The 20,970-nt window shown below is 36.3% G+C and overlaps 1 protein-coding gene across 5 annotated transcripts in view; it reads right to left on the reverse strand.

The window, feature by feature from the left end:
- TMEM161B (transmembrane protein 161B) overlaps nucleotides 1-20,970 on the reverse strand; it is a 70,480-nt gene that overhangs the window by 11,572 nt on the left and 37,938 nt on the right. For 4 of the 5 annotated variants that reach the window (XM_036309265.1, XM_036309264.1, XM_036309267.1 and 1 more), the window contains 2 exons: nucleotides 889-1,040; nucleotides 300-360 (listed from right to left, as the gene is read on the reverse strand). In XM_036309265.1, the coding sequence (XP_036165158.1) occupies nucleotides 300-360; nucleotides 889-1,040 (213 nt within the window). The remainder of the gene's footprint in view (nucleotides 1-299; nucleotides 361-888; nucleotides 1,041-20,970) is intronic. The other variant, XM_036309268.1, reaches the window with a different exon arrangement.

The following is a 20,970-nucleotide window of genomic DNA, read 5'->3' on the forward strand; positions in this document are numbered from 1 at the left end:
CACTTATCCAAATATCCATAGTAAAATTTAGTGAACTATAAACAAAATCAGGCATCTCTTTAGCTACATTTGAACAATCCAACCTACATATTCAACATAGAATTTGATACGTGACATGTAAAAATTCTGTGAAAGATACTAATTTTATACAAATGTAAAAATTAAAAGAGTATTTCTAAAAGTGACAGTCCTACTTAAAACTCTTTCACTGGTTACAAAGAACCATTCATAATAAATCTATTCTACTAAAAATGTAAAAATTTAAGTGATGCTTAATTAAAAAAAAAAAAAGAACTTACTGAGATTCTAAACCTTGCTTTTCAAGAAACTGCATCGCACTGTCTGAAAAATTTGTAAATCCTGTAGGGGAAAAATATTATTCTTACCACTGAAGTAAAATACAGAATCTTTCTTTGGAAATAAAATGCTAGAAAACAGAGCATCTTATACTTTGAAGTGACTAGTTTAGCTCTTTCATGTGCTAATTATCATGCCATAATGCAATAAAATTTGGTTACTAGCAGGAACAGTCTTTGAAAACATCCTTTTGATATTTGTACATTCCATGAGTGTGCATAAAATTTGCATTAAGATTTGCATCTGCGTTTATGTGAGTAAACTTTAGCATTACAGAAACTCATTTAATTATAAGGAAAAAGTGGGGAAAGAGTGCATGTCTGAAGAAAGGTAACAAAAACTTAGCTAAAACAAAAGAGGAAGGAAGATATTACTTAATAACAATAAAGGTTAGTTATTTAGAACATTGCAAAATATGCACCTCTAACCTAATTTTAAAAACTTATCTGATGTAAAACTTACTTGAATATTGAAGTTAAAAAAAGTAAGACTAGATAAAGCAAAACTGATTTTTAAAGTTGTATGAATTACCTGTTTCGAGTCCAAATTCCAGATAATTTTCTGTTACAATCAAGACTGCCATTGCTTTCACGAAGAAAAAAAATCCAAAGGTAACACAGACTGATCTTTCACCACCATCTTTTACTTTAAAATAGTGTGTAGTTAATGAAAATAGAACTTTGCTGCAGAAGGAAAAGTTCAGGAAAAACCACAAATAACTTTGTGGGAGTCAGACACAACCATCTTTACAGAATTTGAATTCCAATAAAATTTGACTACATTTATTTTGATTCTACAACATGCTTATTATATACGAGGTGCTCTTTGGAATGAAAAAAAAAAACACAAAACAATGAAAATTTGAACAGTCTTCTAAGATATAGGACATAAAGAAATGAAGCAAATCTAAGTGAAATCCATAACATTTAAGTGCACATACACAGAATAAGTTGCAATTAAGAAGAGAATGTCTTTCTAGTTTGTCCGATTCAAATTTTACTAGGAGATTAGTATAGTAATTTTATGACATAGGTTCTCAGTGACATGAAAAGCCAAGGTAGAGGTTATACTAGGGAACTATCTTTAATTGGGCACGTTTATTAAACAGTTTAGATTTAGATTGAACACACAAACACAAGTCATAGGAATCAACTGTAAATCATACAATAACTCAAAACCTAAGAATTTCTAATACCTGTTGGTAAGCTGTGATACAAAAACTAAGTATCTGGTTCAACATTTCACAGTATCATTAAAAAAAAACAAATTCTAGTTGAATACTCAAAAACAGCTAAAGGTTCAATTAAAAATATTAAAGCATTTTCATTTTATATGAAAATATTAATTATCATTTTATCTGAACTCCCTCTCACTAACTGGTCAAGATCAGATTAATGGGTGATCCAAACTAGAACCCAGATTTCTACTATAACAAATTGTTCTCCTTGAAGGCATAAACACACCAAACCAAGTAAGATGCTTGGCAAAAAAAATACAGTGGGGCCTTAACTTACGAATTTAATTCGTTCTGAGACCGAGCTCGTTAAGGAGCTCGTTAACTCAAATTACTCTATCAACTCAATGCAAAAAATCTGCCGAGACAGCTGGTATCTCAAAAAACTCGTTAGTTGGGACACTCATAAGTCAAGGCCCCACTGTATAGAAAGCATTTTTTAGATACCACTGTATGTCAAGCATGGAAAATAATGACAACAGTCATGTAGTACTTGCTAAGTGCTAGGCAATACCAATTAACTCATTTCATCCCCACATTAGCCAGCTATTACTACTTTTATAGATTAAAAAAAAAAAATCTGTCGAGACCACCAAGATGGCAGCATAGGTAAACACCTGAACTTGCTGCCATGCACAACCACATTAAACTACAACTAAAAGACAAAACGAGTATCATTCAGAACCACAGAAAGGCTGGCTGAGTGGAAATTCTACAACTAGAAGAGAAAAGCGCACTGAGTCCAGTAGGAGCTGCACAGGTGTGGAAGTGTGGAGGTACAGAAGTGCGCAAAAGAGGATGGCAGCTGTTGTCTTTTTCAATCGGGAGGGAGAAACAAGCTCCCGACTGCTCTGAACTCCAGTACCGGGCGAGAATTTGGGGACCCAGACTCATACTGAGAGAAACTGGACTGTCTGGCATCGGGCAGGAACGCGAGGACAGCTTTCTTGCAGAGGTGCTTGCAGCAGTCATTGTTCCTGCACGAGGCCGTGGGACACAGACCCCCGGGACCTATCCAAGGCAGAGCAGACTGGCAGCCATTGTGGTTTGCTCCACACCGGTGATTCCCTGAGACCCCGCCCCACCCAATTTACAACCCCACCCAAGCTGTGTGCAGAGGCTTTTGCATATGAATGGCCTGGCCTTTCTCTGCCTAAAAACCTGAGCAGACTCAGTGAGTGCCAAAGCCCCACTGAAGCAAGCCCTGCCCCATAAGGGTGTCTCCAGCACAGAAGCTCTCCCATTGTAGAACAACTGGTCCTCACAGCCAATTGGCCTGGAGGTCAATTCCTCCCAGTGATACCAACAGCAATCAAGGCTTAACTACAATAAGACTGTGCACACAGCCCACAAAAGGGTGCACCAATAGTGTCCACCTCAGATAATTAGGGAGGCTGAGCCACTGGGCCCAATAGGACACCTAGCAGACAAAGCCACTCTATCAACACAGGGAAGCAGTCAAAATGCAGAGACAAAGAAAAAGGTCACAAATGAAAGAAATGGAGGAAAGCAAACTACTGGATATAGAGTTCAAAACCATGGTTATAAGGTTACTCAAGAATCTTCTAGAAACCTCCGAGAAATATAGTGAGACCCTCAAGGATATGAAAAAGGACCCATTAGAATTAAGCATACACTGACTGAAATAAAGAATAATATACAGAGCTCCAACAGCAGACGAGAGGATCCCAAGAATCAAGTCAAAGATCTGAAATACAAAGAAGCAAAAACACCCAACTGGAAAAGCAAAATGAAAAAAGAATACGAAAATATGAAGATAGTGTAAGGAGCCTCTAGGACAACTGAAAGCATACCAACATCCGAATTATAGGGGTGCCATAAGATGAGAGAGGGCAAGATACTGAAAACCTATTTGAAGAAATAATGATAGAAAACTTCCCCTACCTGGTGAAAGAAATAGACTTACAAGTCCAGGAAGCTCAGAGAACCCCAAACAAGACAAATCCAAAGAGGACCACACCAAGACACATCATAATTAAAATGCCAAGGGCAAAAGACAAAGAGAGAATATTAAAAGCAACAAGAGAAAAACAGTTAGTTACCTACAAGGGAGTACCCATACGACTGTCAGCAGATTTCTCAACAGAAACTATGCAGACCAGAAGGGAGTGGCAAGAAATATTCAAAGTGATGAATAGCAAGAACCTACAACCAAGATTACTCTACCCAGCAAAGCTATCATTTAGAATTGAAGGTCAGATAAAGAGGTTCACAGATAAGAAAAAACTAAAGGAGTTCATCACTGCCAAAACAGTATTATATGAAATGCTGAAGGGTATTCTTTAAGAAGAGGAGGAAGAAGAAAAAGGTAAAGATAAAAATTATGGCTGAAACCGGTTTGGCTCAGTGGATAGAGCGTCGGCCTGCGGACTGAAAGGTCCCAGGTTCGATTCCGGTCAAGGGCATGTACCTGGGTTGCGGGCACAGCCCCAGTAGGAGATGTGCAGGAGGCAGCTGATCGATGTTTCTCTCTCATCGATGTTTCTAACGCTCTATCTCTCTCCCTTCCTCTCTGTACAAAATCAATAAAATATATTTAAAAAAAAAATTATGAACAACAAAGTGACAACAAATACATATCTATCAACAAGTGAATCTAAAAATCAAGTGAATAAAAAAACTGATGAACAGAATAAACTGGTGAATAGAATAGAATCAGGGGCATAGAAAGGGAGTGGACTGACAATTCTTGGGGGGGGGGGTAAGGGTTGTGGGGGATGCAGGAAGAGACTGGACAAAAATTGTACAACTATATATGAAGACAGTGTGTGTGTGTGTGTGTGGGGGGGTAAGGGCAGGGGGTAGAGTTGGAACCGGGTGGAGGGGAGCTATGGGGGAAAAAAGAGGAACAACTGTAATAATCTGAACAATAAAGATTTAAAAAACAACCTGTCACAACAAATTAAGTAACTGGCCCTTGAACACACAGCTAGTTTAGAGGTGGTTGGGATTTCTAGGCCATCTGGATGCAGTCTATTCACTTACCAATCCTATATAATAAAAGGTCAGTGACCATAAGCATAACGACCGAAACGACTGCTCGACCAGTCGCCATGAGGTGCACTGACCACCTCTCGCCCCCGCCCCCGCCCCCCAAAAGGCTCCCATCGCAGCATAGTGAAGGGCGAACCGAGGTGAGTGGCAGTGGGGCAGGGTGGGACTGGCGAGCGGGTGGGACTGCTGACCTCTTGGTCCCTCCCCCTGGCCCCCAGGCTCTGAGAAACTGGAGCCATGCTACAATTGAACCACAGCGACAGCGGTGCGGGAATGGGGACTGGTGAGTAGGCAGTAGATGGCCCTGATCACAGGCTAGGCCTAGGGACCCTATGTACACAATTTCGTACATTGGACCTCTAGTTTATTATACTGCCTCTACGAAAGTATATGCAACATGCAAGTAATATGATAGTTTAGCAGTCACAGGCAATCTTTTATAAAGAGAGCTGCCATGACAGAAGTAAACAGCTCAAACAGATTGAAGAATCCTTATTTAGGAATGGCTGGGCAAAGATAAGGACTTTCGTCCTTACTCCTTAAAAGGAAGCTGTCCTACCCTGGCAGGTATGGCTCAGTTGGTGGGGGCATTGTCCTGTGCACCAAATGGTTGCTGTTCGATTCCCAGTCAGAGCAGTGCAGATGCAGGGGAACGCTGTTGCGCTCTCACATCAATGTTTCCCTTCTCTCCCTTCCTCTCTCTCTAAAAATCAATACACTATTCTTTAAAAAAAGGGGGGGGGGCAAAGGGGGAGCTGTCCCTTAACAACAGCCCTGTTTATAAAATGGTGGATATAGTTATTCCCATTCTCTATTATTAGATACTACCTAGGATACTGGATATAAATCTAGAGTCAAGGCTGCTTCTAGCTACAGCACCTACCCTAAATGAGAAGATTTGAAGGTATTAAAGTAGATGACTTTCTGGCATCTTTCACATCAAACTTGAAAATAGAAATAAATCACTATGAGAATGCACACTCCATAATATCAAGGATTCTTGTCTCTTATTCACTGTTACATTTAGAGCACCAGGAAGAGTTGCCTGGCACACAATAGATATTCAACCAATTGGTGAATAAATTTTGCCATAGAAATAATGTTTTACACTGTTCAGTTTAGGTAAGCTGAAATATTACTAATTGTATGCTTTAATGGCAAATAGATCTTTTGAAGAATAATATCAAAAACAGCACTGTTTACCTGGGACAATGCACTCAAAGAAGAAAAAATATAGAAACAGTTTTAGTCTGAGATCTGTATTTAATCACTGGTAATAACAAAAATTTACATTATTTTCGACTCATGGTTTTACATTTAAAGGATTTCTCGGTTTTATTAAGGCTACAGCTTTGATGGATAGTTCCCCCTTTAAAATGTCAACAACAAAAAATAAAAAGTACAGGAATAGCTCATCTTTACCCACCTATTACTGGGGCAACTCAGATCAGTATGTGATGAGAAGTATCTTCATTAACCTTTAGTCAAGTACCTCATTTTTCAGTGAATATCATCCCTTTACCTGCCTTTCCCTGTTCTCACCTCAGTTAATTCCACTCTAGCTAAGCTTCTTATCACACGAATCTCTCTGCTTTTTTCAAATACCATGATCTAAGATAAATACTTTCTCAAATTTGATACATAATTACTTATTAGTAGTAACATTATGCTCCCTGAAAAAAAATATGGTCTTGTATGCTACATTATAGACCAAATGAACTTGCTCACCCTGCCCCCTGCCCAGGATCATTTACAGCATTATTTCACTTAAAAAAAAAAAAAAAGAAAAAGATTTTATTTATTTCAAGCATTTTGAAATACAGTGGGGCCTTGACTTACAAGTGTCCCAACTAACGAGTTTTTCGAGACACGAGCCATCTCTCGGCTGATTCTTTGCTTTGAGTTGCAAGCTAAAATTCATGTTACGAGCCAGCTTCAGATATCCCACCGCTAGTTGGCGCAACGAACGTACAGTGAACACCACAACATCAGCCCAGCATCAAGTGTCTCACTCGTTCACTTCTGATTTGACATATGAGTAATTCGAGTTACGAGCTCCGTCACAGAATGAATTAAACTCGTAAGTCAAGGCCCCACTGTACAGTCTACATGTAAGTTGGAGGTACTATCTAAAAACTGCTGTACTAGGAAGTGGTTTCAACTTTTAAATCTATCTCTTTAAAGACTATTATAATATTACTTATAATGCTACATTTTATAAAGTACCTTATTTGCCTCTAAGACAAGACAAAAACAGACAATGAAAAGCTAGATATATCCTCTAAACTTTTTGATTAAAAAGACCTCTGCATGTTTTCATATTTGCTATAATGAATGAAAATGCTTTAGGGATACATATAACCAAAAACACACTTTAGAGCGTGAGCATTCATCTTCTGAAGACATTTACCAGATATGTTACTTTCATTCTAAATGTTTTCTTATATACTTAACATAACTCAGGATATCTACATTAATAAAAGAGAAACATGCAAATTGATGTCACTCTGCTACGCCCACCAGCCAATCAGAGCAACTATGCAAATTAACCCAACAAAGATGGCGGTTAATTTGCATATGCAGGCGTGTAGCGAAGACTGAAGGCTCCAGCCATAGTGAAGACTGAAGACTGAACGGAGGAGAGAAGCCAAGCCTCGCTGCGGCCGGGGGAGAAGCCTAGCCTCAAGGCTTGGCTTCTCCACTGCAGCCGGACCAAAGGCCTGGGTCCCGGGTGCCGGAAGAAAGGCCTATTGCATGAATATGTGTGTATATACATATATATTTCCAGTATTTTGAATAAATTACTTCTTTAGTATAAGAAATAAAATAAACAAATATCATTGATTTATAATTATTACTGCCACCAAATATTCAGCAGCTTAACACAAGGTTATCTTGCTCAGTTTAACACCTTTCGTACCGCATAGCAATCTCTAAGACATACGCCAGGGACCGCACGTTTTTGAAATCATCATACCTACAGACCATAATGCACTTTAGGTGTTGTTTTTCAATAATTGTAACATTTTTACTTACAAAAACAATTAAACAATTAACAATTAAACTTCCTAGTACTTTTTTATCTATGGTACTGTGTAAAACATTTCCTAAAAGCGCCAGGAACTTGAAGATGAAGACTATTCGAATGACCAAAATACAATGTAACTGCAATGCTTTATGGGTTTGTGCAATTATATAGTTTTTCGTAGATTGACCTGCACGGTTTCCACCAATGAGATCGCTTCATTCGATGTGGACAAGACAGTGTGTTGACATTTCAGGTCCATAACAGATGGTACATGAAAAACGAGAAAACTCGTGAGCGGTCCTTAACAGATGGTGCGCGAAACACGAGCGGTACGAAAGGTGTTAACTCTGCAGTACTCTGGATATAGAACAATACAGAAATCTAAAACTCTACTGAAGTTAAAAAGCTAATCCGCATAGTATACGTTTTCCCTAAACATATTTGTGAGTCTTCTTCCAATTTTGGCTAAAAGCTACTAAATAATTTATAAGCAATAAAAGTATACTGCATCACTGCAGTATGCTGTAATATGAAGCGTAAGTAGAATTGTCAAATTAATAGAATATCAATTTCAATTAGAACGATTAATGGGGGTTTAACAAAGTACATTTACTTTCCATGTCATTTTAAGCTACGAGAATTTTTTAAACCTTCCACAACTTAATCATTGCATTCACACTACCACTATTTTTTCTCTTTTTCTATGAGAATATAATTCATTTCAGAGTTTCTGCATTTTTGCTCTCACATCAAAGACAAACACTGGTAGTCTATAGTTGGTTAAAGTATTAAAGCATTTGCAAGGAAAAAAAATTATGAAGACTAACTATCCAAACAGGACTCTCTGACAGTATTCAACAGTCTCCAGGTAAGAGAGATAAAGCAGGACCTGCTCCACCATTGGTGCAAACTCAACCCATTAACCTAGTGAAAATATATGGACTATAATGACAGAAGCCAGCTGTGTGTGTGTGTAGGCAGCAAAAAGGTTGCAAAGCATTAATCTAAAATATCTTGCATAATCTAAGCTTCTGGAATAGTTTTCTGGTTAACCAAGGTAATAAACACATTGTATTTTAAATTTACATTATAATTTATATTTTAGCAGTTAGTAAGAAAGAAAAACTACAAAGTTAAGATTTCTCTGCTTAAACTTTCTAACTTCTCTTCATAGGTGAAACATGAGTCTATCACACAATTATTTTAAAAATTAAGCAATTTTAAAAGTATAATCTGATTTTATGATTAATAAGTGATATTAATCATTTCTGTGAAAGCTGAAGCCAGGTTAAATGTGAAAAATATGAAAGCAAATAACAAAGAAAAAAAAAGTGAGTTTTAAATAAAATACTACTGAAACTTTTCCCCTTGCAAATGGCTTTTGTTATAATGATGTAAAGAATCTATTTCTGAGCACCAAGTGTTCTAAGAAAGCAAGTTAAGAATAATTTTACAAGTCTTAAAAGAAACTTCATCTAACTTTCAACATTCAAAATAGAATTTATGAAACATAAACACTGGAAAGAAGAGTGACAATAAGAGTCTAAAATACAGATGCTCCAACTTTTCCCTTCAGGATGTTCTAAATCCCATGTTCCCAACTTATTTCTTCATCAAAACTTAAAAATAAAAGAAATAAAATGGTGGTTCCTTTTACTAGTAGAATCAAACACAACAGATCCATCTCTTTCTTGGCATTATAACGAAGAACTTACAAACTGGGAGGCAAAGGAAAAAGAAACTAAAACACAAAATATAAAAACTCCAGAACCACAACTGAACCACTTCTGAGATCTGGCTATGGTCTTTCTCAATGCCTGAAGGCTCCAAGTACAGGTTGGGAAAAAACTGCTTTATATTTTACTGAAAATGGATACTGGAATCTATAAGTGAAAAATTTCCCATTTATTTAGTTACACTAAACAGCAAAATAACTTCTTTAGCCAAAACTGCTAACAAACAACCAAAATGAAATTTCTCAAAGATTACACCCACTACCAAGCTTTGTTACCATAGAAATGAATTACAAAATATGTCAACACTGCCCTGGCCATAGTTAGAGCATCAGCCTGTACACTGAAGGTTCTTAGGTTCGATTCCTGGGTTGCAGGTTCCATACCTGGCCCTGGTCTGGGAGCATGCAGGAGGCAACCAACTTTTCTCTCTCTCTCCTTCTCCACCCCCTTCCCTTCCTCCTTTCCACTTTCTCTAAATGTCAATGGAAAACTATTCTCAGGTGAGGGTTAACATAAATGAATGAATGATGTCAACACTAAAAGAAAAAAACATCTACAAAACCAGATGCAGCTTTATTCCTGAAGCATAATCTTCCTTATGTCATTAATACTTTAATCTAATATAATCCTACACCACAAACACCTAAAATCTTATAATCCCTGCATCCTCAATTCATATTGAATATTGGGTAAATCTTATAATCAAGAATTTATTGAGTCTCATGTTAGAACAGAACCTTCCCATAAACCACAATGTAAAATACATATACAATATTCTATTAATACTATCACTTGGCTATGCCCATATGTTCAAGCTCTCATTCATTAGTCCACAAACCTCCACCTAAACCCAAATGGTGTATTTACCATCTCCTAAATGTAACAGCTATATAAGTCTTTGGTCATAACTTGTCATCAGAATTACCCTCTTCCTTCCTATCTACCTAATAAGACTGAAGCTCTACATCAAGCATGTCGAACTCAAAAGCTAACACGGGCCAAATAAACAAGGTTTAAGTTTATGTGGGCCGCAAAAAAAAAAAAAGTTTCAATTTTCATAGAAACATAGGTTTATTTCAATAGAGACATGCTGAATACAAAGGGCCGAAATAAATGAGTCATCGTTAACATAAAATAATAGAACATTTTAATAAAAATTAATATTTTTTCTTGAATATTAACTTACCAGACACTGAATAACTGCACAAATTAATAGGCATAACACAAATAAACCTATTTTTCTTGTTCTCTGAAAGTGAAGTATTTCCTGTTGCACACACCAAACAAGTTAGTCCAAGGCTAAAGACATGGCAATTGGCTGCTAAAATATTCCCTGCTAGTATTAGTGGAGAGAAATGGTGCGCCTGCACGTAAGGCACATAAGGGAAATGAATGCAACATGATTATAGTACTCAGTCATTAGCGAATGTTGTAGTTCGTTATTAATAATTATGTATAACAGGATATTGTAAAAACTGTTACAAAATTTTTATTAAAATGTTTCTTACTGTTGTATTGGCTGGGATGCAAAAATATTCATAGTGGGACAGGCCGCGAGTTTGACATGCTTGCTCTATAATTACATCCGTCATGAAGCTTACCTTTACCTCTCCAGCCCAGACCATTGTTTTCCTCTTCTAAACTCAAAGCACTTACTACTATAATTTACTTGCCAAGTACACCATATTGTAGTGTGACAGAGTTATAAAGAAAGCAGCCCCTTGCCCAGCTGGCGTGGCAAAGTGGTTGAGTGCAGGCCTACTAACTGGGTCAAATTCGATTCCTGGTCAGGGCACATGTCTGGGTTGCACATCCCACACTGGTTGACCCCAGTGTGGGGCGTGCAGGAGGCAGCCGATCAATGATTCTCTCTCATCATTGATGTTTCTATTTCTGCTCTCCCTTCCTCTCTGAAATCAATACTAAAAGTGTATTTAAAAGAAAGAAAGAAAGCATTCTCTAGATCTAGACTGCCTGGCTGAATCTCGGTTCTCCTCTTACTATGTGATCCTCTGAGTGAAGTTAATTTACCTTCCTTTGTTTTCAGTTTCTTCATTTGTAAAATACAACTAATATAACCACCACCTCAGGGGGCTATTCTGAAAATTAAAGATGCCTTTCTAGTTTTCAGCAATAACTTGTTTTTGATATAACTGAATAAAACACCAAACTTCAAATATCAAAAATATGGGAATGTACACAAGGACAAAAAAGCTAAATTAAGTTTTACTATGGATACAATTCTTAACTGTGTTTAAATCTTTTGAAAATGTTATCTATGAGGTACAAGATTCTACAAAACTGAGCAGTGTGGGTACAAAATGAAAACACATGTAGGAGTTGACCTCTATATAAGTAGAAATTGGACTCCCAACTTTCCATTACTTTCCTGTGCAGCCAGGTAACAAACTCCACTCTGGCTCTAGCAGAAGTCTAAGATTAGCCCCTGAAGAAACTGAATCCGAGGTACAGCAGAGTTTAGATTGCAGCAACTGTACTCAAAACAGAAAAATTAAGTAAAAGTCAACATACTCAAAGGCACATTCACCTTTGAAACATGCACACAGCCTTGTACACTCCAGGCAGGAGATTATTCTCCTCTACAGACATTAGCTTCAGCATCACCAAGTCATTCTTCAGTGAAGCTAACCAAACCCTATTTGCACAGAATTTCTAAACTGCTTAAATATGAAAGGAAAGCCAAGAATCCCCAGACATTAGAACAGGGGTTAGAAAGCTTTTTCTGTAAAGGACCATATAGTCAATATTTTAGGCTTTGTGGGCCACATACAGTCTCTGTATGTAGCATAGTCTTCTGTTTTTAATTTTTCAAAACAACCCTTTAAAATTTTAAATCCATTCTCAGCTCCAGAGCTATAAAAAAACAGGATGCAGCTCACATACAGCGAGCCACAGTTTACCAAGCCCTGTATCACAGCATAGCATTTTATATAAAACAACAAAGAGAAAAGTCCAGGGGGAAAATAACTTAGGAGACAAGAGAGATGATAAAGGCAGCAGAATGTATGTCATATATGGATATAACATACGATTTATATATACATATATTATCTACATGGGCTACATCTATGTTTCATAAAGCTAAGCAAAGATAAATTCATCTTTGAAATATGAGCAAGACGGTATGGAAAAAGAATGGTTAGATATTTTTTAAAAAGCTCAGGAAAATTAAAAATGGGGCAAGCAAAATTTTTAAAACTAGATTTGAAAGATAAAGTTGAGGAAAAGTTCCATCAAGCAGAAAGGGTTCTAATTGAGAAGATCAGTCCAGGAGGTAAACTATCTGTCTAACAAAAGAGAGAGAAAGAGAAATGGGTGGGGGAGATTACAGAAGGAAAGAAATTATCAGATATAATAAAAAATAATTTCCAAACTCAAAATTTCCAAATTAAAAGAGCCTACCAAAAGCCCAGCATAAAGGATGAAAACAAAAAAATACCCAACAAACTACAGGATCATGAACCTTCAGAAACCAAATAAAACTTCCTGAGAAGAAAAACAATAAAAAACGAGGCAAACACAAAAGATAAAATATCATGACATTTTTTAAGAGCCACTTTTGAGGTAGAGGACAATGGAACAATATCTTTAAAATTATGAAGAAAAATATTGACAACTTAGACTTACTCTCATGAACAAATGAGAGTATGTATTTAGGCACTATCAAAACTGAGAAGTCTAAAACTAGTTAGTTACCTCACATGCACACTTTGACAGAAAGTGTCACCAAAACATGTGAACAAACCAGGATAGAGAAAAACACTGAATCCTGAATACTGAAGACTAAACTTGGGAGAAAGGTAAAGGAAATTCCTACAATGACAACAAAAAAAGTCCCAGGATGACAGTTGTACAGTAGGCCTGAAGAGCAAGCAGCCCAGCTACAAGTCAGAGAACTGAGGTCTCTAAGAAGAGTATCTCCATTTGGGTTAAAAAAATGAAACTAATAGAAATTATAAGTGACTCTGTAAAATATAATGCTCACACATATATTTACATAGGTATAATAATCACTGAATACTGATTTCAGCAAAAATTGTAAAGTAATGCCCTAGCCAGTTTGGATCAGTGGATAGAGCATCAGTCCCCAGACTAAAGGGTCCTGGGTTCAATTCCCCTCAAGGGTATGTACCTCAGACTGAAGGGTCCTCAGGCTTGCTCCTGGCCCTTTTTTCCAGAGTAGGGGTAGGGAGGGGGACTCTTGGTTTTTAATACAATACTTTTAGTACTTCTTGTCTGTCTGAACCATAGATACATATTATTTGATAAAAGTTAACATTTTAGAAAATCCAATCTATATTTTAATAAAGTTTGATCTACAGTGTAACCCTACCCTCACTTTGGAAAAAAGTACATTATATCCTGGAGTTTAATAGAGCCTGAAGTTCATACAACTTCACAATGTATAAAGTATATTTGTATGTTCTTACTAATCTTTTTAATCTCATACACTAAGATTATTCCCACATCCTATGAATTAAAATACAGTGAAATGTTAATGATGATTAATATTAACCACCTGTTAGAACTGTTATGCTTGTGAAACACTATCATCATAAAAAACTTAAGATTTCAACACAATCTAATCCTTCATTGGGAAAAACCTTAGCAGAATAGAACAAATACCCAGAACAGAATAGAACAAATATTTAACCTAATTTATAGAGAAGTAAACAGGCAGCCTTTCTGAGAGTTATAATCTCCCTCCAAAGGAAAAATTCTTGAGTATTTTCCAGCAACAACCCTAATGTGTAACAGCTCATTCCTAGCTGAGAAGTTAAGCAAAGATTTGTTAAACCAATTAAGTACATTTTGGGATTCTATTTTATAGAATCGTCATCATGTTTCAACTCAAAACTCAACTGCTTGTTCCACCAAACTTTTAGAGCAATATGTATTTTACTCCATTTATATGTAAGCCCAAAAAGTAGTACATGGTAGTAGAATAAACAAAAACCCCCTAAAAAGAAAAAAATACTTTTGTTAGCATTACATATATTAGAATACTAGAGGCCTGGTGCACGGATTCGTGCACTGCTGGGGTCCCTCAGCCTGGCCTGTGCCCTCTCACAATCCAGGACCCCACAGGGGATGTAGTAGTGCACAAAGCAGCAGGCAGCCAGAGAGGAGCCCGTGCCACTCAGCTCATTCCGGCCCCGCTGTGCCTGCCGCCTCCACTGCTTGGTAAGCTAGTTGAGCGGCGCTCCCCCTGTGGGAGTGCACTGACCACCAGGGGGCAGCTCCTGCATTGAGCATCGGCCCCTGGTGGTCAGTGCACATCTTAGCGATTGGTCAAACGGTCATTTGGTCGTTCAGTTGCTTTGGCTTTTATATATATAATCTGGCTTTCAATTTAAGAGATCGGAGAAATAACTACTGTGGTATCATGTCTGGAGTTACTCACAGACAACTGTGGTTAACTTTACTTTGAGATCACTTGTAAAGACATCCTGTAATAGCTAGGATAGTAGCAAAGTTTCTTGTTGAGCTATTTATCTATCAAATTTTTCTAATTATAACAAATTGTTCTGAAATAAGAAAACAAAATCTTGTTCTGCTCTAATACTATAAATATGCTTATTAGCAGTAAGTTATTCACACAGAAAAATAAACTACAACTGAAATACTATAGAAATGGATTTCAAAATAAAATTTCTCTAAGACTTATTTCCTTTGAATGTTTTTTCATAAATTGTCCACAATTGCCAAATAAATTAGACTTATTTTTCCATTTTATACATAAATACAACCTGATCATGGAAATAATATTGGATAATATACCAAAATAAGCCTTCTATATTTACAGATAATGTATAATAAAAAACATTTACTAGGTAAAATCATGGCATTTATCTATTTTTGTCTTAGTGGGAATAATGGGCAAGCACCTTCACTATGAGTAACCTCCCCCCCCCCATCTTTATCCCTCTATTATTATTTTCATAGATCATTCTGTAGACTTTTATAAAGAATACTGTATTAGTAAACTAGAGGCCCGATACACAAAATTCATGCAAGGGGCTCAGTCCTCACAGACGCAGTGGCTTGCCTCGGCCCTCGTAGCTGTGGTGGTTTGCCTCAGCCCTGGCTTTATCTGGAACATCATTCGGCTGTATGGTCTAATTAGCATATTATGCTTTTATTATTATATTCAAAATTACATATACAAATAGTTATTTTCTTTTTATTTAATAATTTACCCCCTTATGAATAACCCTTCAGCCCTAGTTGAATGTACTCCCTACTTAAGTGCTAACTTATTTTGCTTTATATTATAAAATCTCAATCCTTAAAGTAAATAGAATGTTAGGGGTAAGATAAATTTTTTTCTGCTATATGTAGATATTTTTAAAGTTCTAATTTAATATCAACTTTTTTTGCAATTGGAATTTGGTCATAATTTCTACATGCAAATACAAAAACTAGAATGGAAAAGAAACCATGGATAGTTAAAAAGATTACTCAGTAGGAAGTATTTTAAATATATTTATCTTCAAGGTGGAAATAAGAGCTTTCAAATGATCAAAAGGCTTAACTTTAGTTCTAAAATGGCAAATTTCTCTCAAATCTAGGATAACAAATAAAATATACTTACAAAGCTACTAATATGTTTTAACTTAATTTGTGTTCACATTGCTGTAAAGACCCAATTCTTGTATTAAGAAAATGTCTTCTGCCCTAGCTGGTTTGGCTCAGCGGACAGAGCTTCGGCCTGCAAACCAAAGGTCCCTGGCTTCAATTCCGGTCATAGGCACGTATCTTGGTTGCAGGCTCCTCCCAGGCCCAGGCCCTGGTAGGGGCACATGTAGGAGGCAACCAATCGATGTGTTTCTCTCACATCAATATTTCTCTCTGTTTCTCCCTGTGTCTTCCCCTCTCTAAAAAATCAATGGAAAAACATCCTTGAGGATTAAAAAAAAAAAAAAAGTCTTCTGTACCTTAATATTTTGAAATTATTCAAGATATTTTATCAATGCTTTTTTGAGAATGAAAAGGATCAAGCAAGATCATATTCTAAAAAATATTTTGTTGCCAATAGACAAATCAAACAGATAGTAAACACAGAAATTTACAGAAGTTTCTCAAAATTTATATTATCTTATTGTTTCAATTCAACTAAGTTATGTAACTAAACTTTCATGTAAATTAAAAGTTTTCTGCACTGTTAAAAAAAAAATCTTGTTTTTGCTACCTAACAATAAAAAAACACCGTTTCCCCCCCCACATCTATTTTTCCATAAGAAAAGGCAACTAAAATACCCCAAAAAATACTATGCATTCTCACTGCAAAGAAACCCAGAAACTATACCAAGAATCTGCTATAGTGTATACACTGAAAACTAACAATAAGTACATTGATCCTATGACCTGGCAAGTAAAATCCTTTAAACTGTCTTCCAATGTTAAAAAATGAAACAAAACAACCAACTTGGAAATATTTTTTCGTATTTTGAGATAAAGGTTTAATTAGTATATTTTAGTTAAAAAGAAAAGAAACCTAAAATTCTCTCATAGATAAACTAAAAAGTACTATGCATATGTAAAACTCATCCCTCAAGCAGCTTACAGCCAGCCAGCCTCAACATAGCCCGACTATGGAAGGAAATAATAGCTAAAGGTTTTAAAAAGGGCAATACACAGGCTTTCTTTAAAAATAAAAGGAAGCAAGGAAGCAAACAAGCAAGCAAACAAAAAATCTATTATCTAAACTCCTGGATTAAAATAAAGCACAACGACGAAAGTTATTCTTCAACTTTCAGATTCTGAAGGAAAATGATAATTTACAAGCTGAAATAAAAAGTCATACTCAATTATAAACTAATAAACAGAAATATAGCCCTATCTCCCAAGTAAGTTCCCTATATAATGCTAGGTTTCTGATCTGGAAGGTGAATTAATTTGGCAGCATTAATGTCACAGATCTCTAAAAGTTTATAAAAGAAACAAAGCTTTGACACAACATGCTGTATACAAATTTTCAAGACAAGAACCTTGGCTCAGATTCAATAGCTTTGACTCTGATTCTTTCTCACTAGAGACCTTGATATCTTATGCAGTTCACTTCAGGGTTTAGTGTGTTTTTCTTTGTAATCTAAGATAGACTACTTTTGTAAAGTAAGAATACAGTAATTTAGAATATTTTAAGGAATTTAGAAAAAGTGACTTAAGTTTGCTGTCGTCTATTTCCTACAGCAAACAAAAAGAACATTTAAATTACAGACCTTTAGTTTACAAATCTACATACAAAATTGCATATTTAACACAGATAACCTTAGAATTTATTTCATTTTAAATCATTTACAACTTTTTGCTTTGTATAAATGTCTGGAAACCAAGAGAAATTAAAAATTTAAAACACACTCTTAAAAACATATATAATAGGGCTTTGTACCTTAAACCATCCACATTGTAAAATACTAGCGCTGTGGAAATGTGACTAATGATCCAGTCCTTTAACCAAATATAATAGAACTACTGAGAAGCTTTATCACTTTGTAGAATAGCTTTCTTCTCACTCAAATTCACGTAATTGATTCAATATTACTCTGTGATACAGCTTATTCATAAGAGAAAGTTCTTTTAAAAAACTGATTGTAGAGTATTTTAATTTTTAGAAGTTTTACTTTCACAACAAAATCTGTTTTCTTCAAAAACCACTTTTACCTTTTTATTTTTCCTTTATTCATAAATAAAAAGTATGCTTCACATTATAATATCAGCAGCATTCCTCCAATGTCTAAGACTTCATGGGCCATCTTCCTAAAAAGATAATTATTACAATGCTCCATCCACACCATGTAACTTGGCATACATGGAAGTGGAACACAAAGACTTGGTCAAATAGATGGTTAGAATTACAAATAGGTAGGAGAGTATTTGTTTGGATTTAGAAGATTGGAAGCAGTGTGACAGCTAAGATGCATATACAACTCAGCTGAAGCAAAAAGTAGAGCTGATGACAAGAGGTGCTCTGTTTTATGTTCCAAGGTTCAAGATTTTAGGGTTATACCTTTAAAGAAATCATCTCATGATTTTAGAGATTTCAAGGTTTTGTAAAAATTGTAATTGTTGTCATATATAAGTATGTCAAATACAACAAATGGAGGGGGGGGGGGGACGGACGACTGGATAACCATGGAAATAAAAATATTTTCTCCATCACTTTTAAGAGAGCCAATTATTTAAGTTATATATGTCTAATTTGGGGACCACTTTAACAAAGGACATTGTGTAGAGAATTTCTGAATCAACTGATGTATCTGTAACTCTGCAATTAAGTGGAGCTATTGTCCTATGTAATCAATGGAGACATGTGTTTGACTAATAAGTAGGCATGTACTACAAGAAAGTAAAGAGGAGCTAGACAGGGGTCACTGCAGCTAGACTGTGTTCATGGGCTATGAAAGGCTTACCAGATATGGTATAACTAAGATGAAAGATAGGCTATAAAAAGACTCCTCTTCGGTGTTAATCTGGATATCTGGCATTTGATTCTGATGTCCTGCATGCCATGGAAGACATAGGTCATTCTCTCACATGGTACAAGTTCGAAGAAAAATCAAACACCCAAGCATAGATATGATTCTACTTTCCTACTTCCCTATCCCCTTTGTGTAGGGTCAAAGTTAGCAGAAAATAGCCTGGATTCTAAAGCCCTTCAGCCTTTTCTGTCTTCTCTTGGATGGAGAGACAGGCAGCTACTAGTTTCTGGCAGGGATGCTATTGTTTGGTGGCTTTCACAAGTGCACTACTTAAAACTAAGCAGAGCCAGTTCAGTACTGAAGATTGTGTGGGACCTTTGCTCTCACATCAGGCATTACTGAGTGAAATGAAAGATGAAATTTATTCCCATAAACAATAATTGGAGTAACCAATGAAGTATATTTTTCTAATTTCTTGGTAAGTAGGTATTAAGGGATGTATATACATTAAATAAAACGAAGTATCAAGAATATGCATTTCTATGTAAACATCATCCGACTAAATGGTATTTTCACATATATAATACTACAGAATTAAATAGCAATATTTTAAATGCTCCACTTTTAACTTGCTCTTGAAATTAGCACAATTGACAACAACTTAATTAGTATTTCTATCCAAAACAATATATACTTGTGAAGATGTTGACTCTTAAGGCTTTGCTCTGGCTCTTTTGTTCTAAATTATACCTAAATCAATCCAAAAAAGTCAAGAGAGAAATAGCACAGTGGTGTTGAATGTCAAATCATATTATATAATTTAAATAAATCCACTTACAGCTTTAAAATCAGGTTAGCAGTCTCTGGTTGAATATAAAAGATGTAAGACATACATTTACACTGCTTATTCCCAAATTCTAACTAAATGAACCATATAAGAAGGAGAGTAAAAATCCCCAAAAGCAAAGAATTGGAAAAAAGGTGACAAGAGAAAAGAGATTTCAACAAAATTTGGAAGACACTAAGTATATAGACAATAACTTTTTTAGGTTTCAGCTTTCTTTGCTATGCTGGATCTACAATAAGGAGGAACCTAGTAAAAAGACAATTCATTCAATTATATCTGGGAAATCAGGAATTGGAGACAGCAGGTACCTCTGAAGGCAGGGTAGCAGAATGGATGAAAACAGAATGATTGGCTGAATTGGACTTCCCAGATCTTTTCTATTGCCTAGTCATATAGTTTAGATTCGTGGTTGGCAAACTGTGGCTCACAAGCCACATGCGGATCTTTGGCCCCTTGAGTGTGGCTCTTCCACAGAATGCCACGTGCGTACAGTGCGATTGAAACTTCGTGGCCCATGCGCAGAAGTCAGTTTTCGGCGTGGGCGAGTATATTTTGAAGAAGTACTGTTGATATTTGGCTCTGTTGACTAATGAGTTTGCCGACCACTGGTTTAGATGATGGCCCTTCCCCAACTCTGGCACAATCCAGAATAACTAATGTTAAACCAGAAAAGATTGGGCTTGGGAGTACTAGACAGAACTTGGGGTTACAATGAAGAGCTGAAAACAAGGGAGGGTAGTACACAGACTCACATTTAGATTACTACCTGCACACTGAATACTGAGTCTCTAAGCCTTATTCCCCAATCAGCTCCCACAACACTGGCTGTCAGACATTCCCCCAAAGATGAGAAAATGCACAAATCTTTTCTGTAGAAAATGATATGCTCAACAACCTGCAGACACTGGTATTTAGCAGTTCCTCCCAAGAATGCTGCCAGGCCCTGGCTGGGTAGCTCAGCTGGTTAGAGCCAAGGTTGCTAGTTCGATCCCTGGTCAGGGCACATACAAGAGTCAACTGATGAATGCATAACTAAGTGAAAAACAAATCAATCTCTCTCTCTCTCCCTCTCTCTCTCAAACCAATAAAGAAAAAAAACTGTTAAGAAAAAAGAGTGCTACCAGGTCTCCAACTGATCCAATAAAAGTCCAACCAATCAATAAGCTCCCGCCACTTACAAAAAACTTTCAATATTTTCATACTACCCTCTTGAATATAAACAGATACTGAAAGATCATGAGCCATTTGAGAACCTATAATGATAAAAGTGTAATATGCTAATTAGACCGGACAGCCGAACGACTTCCAGA

The sequence above is a fragment of the Myotis myotis genome, unplaced genomic scaffold (assembly GCF_014108235.1).
Source record: "Myotis myotis isolate mMyoMyo1 unplaced genomic scaffold, mMyoMyo1.p scaffold_m19_p_5, whole genome shotgun sequence".
NCBI lineage: Eukaryota > Metazoa > Chordata > Mammalia > Chiroptera > Vespertilionidae > Myotis > Myotis myotis.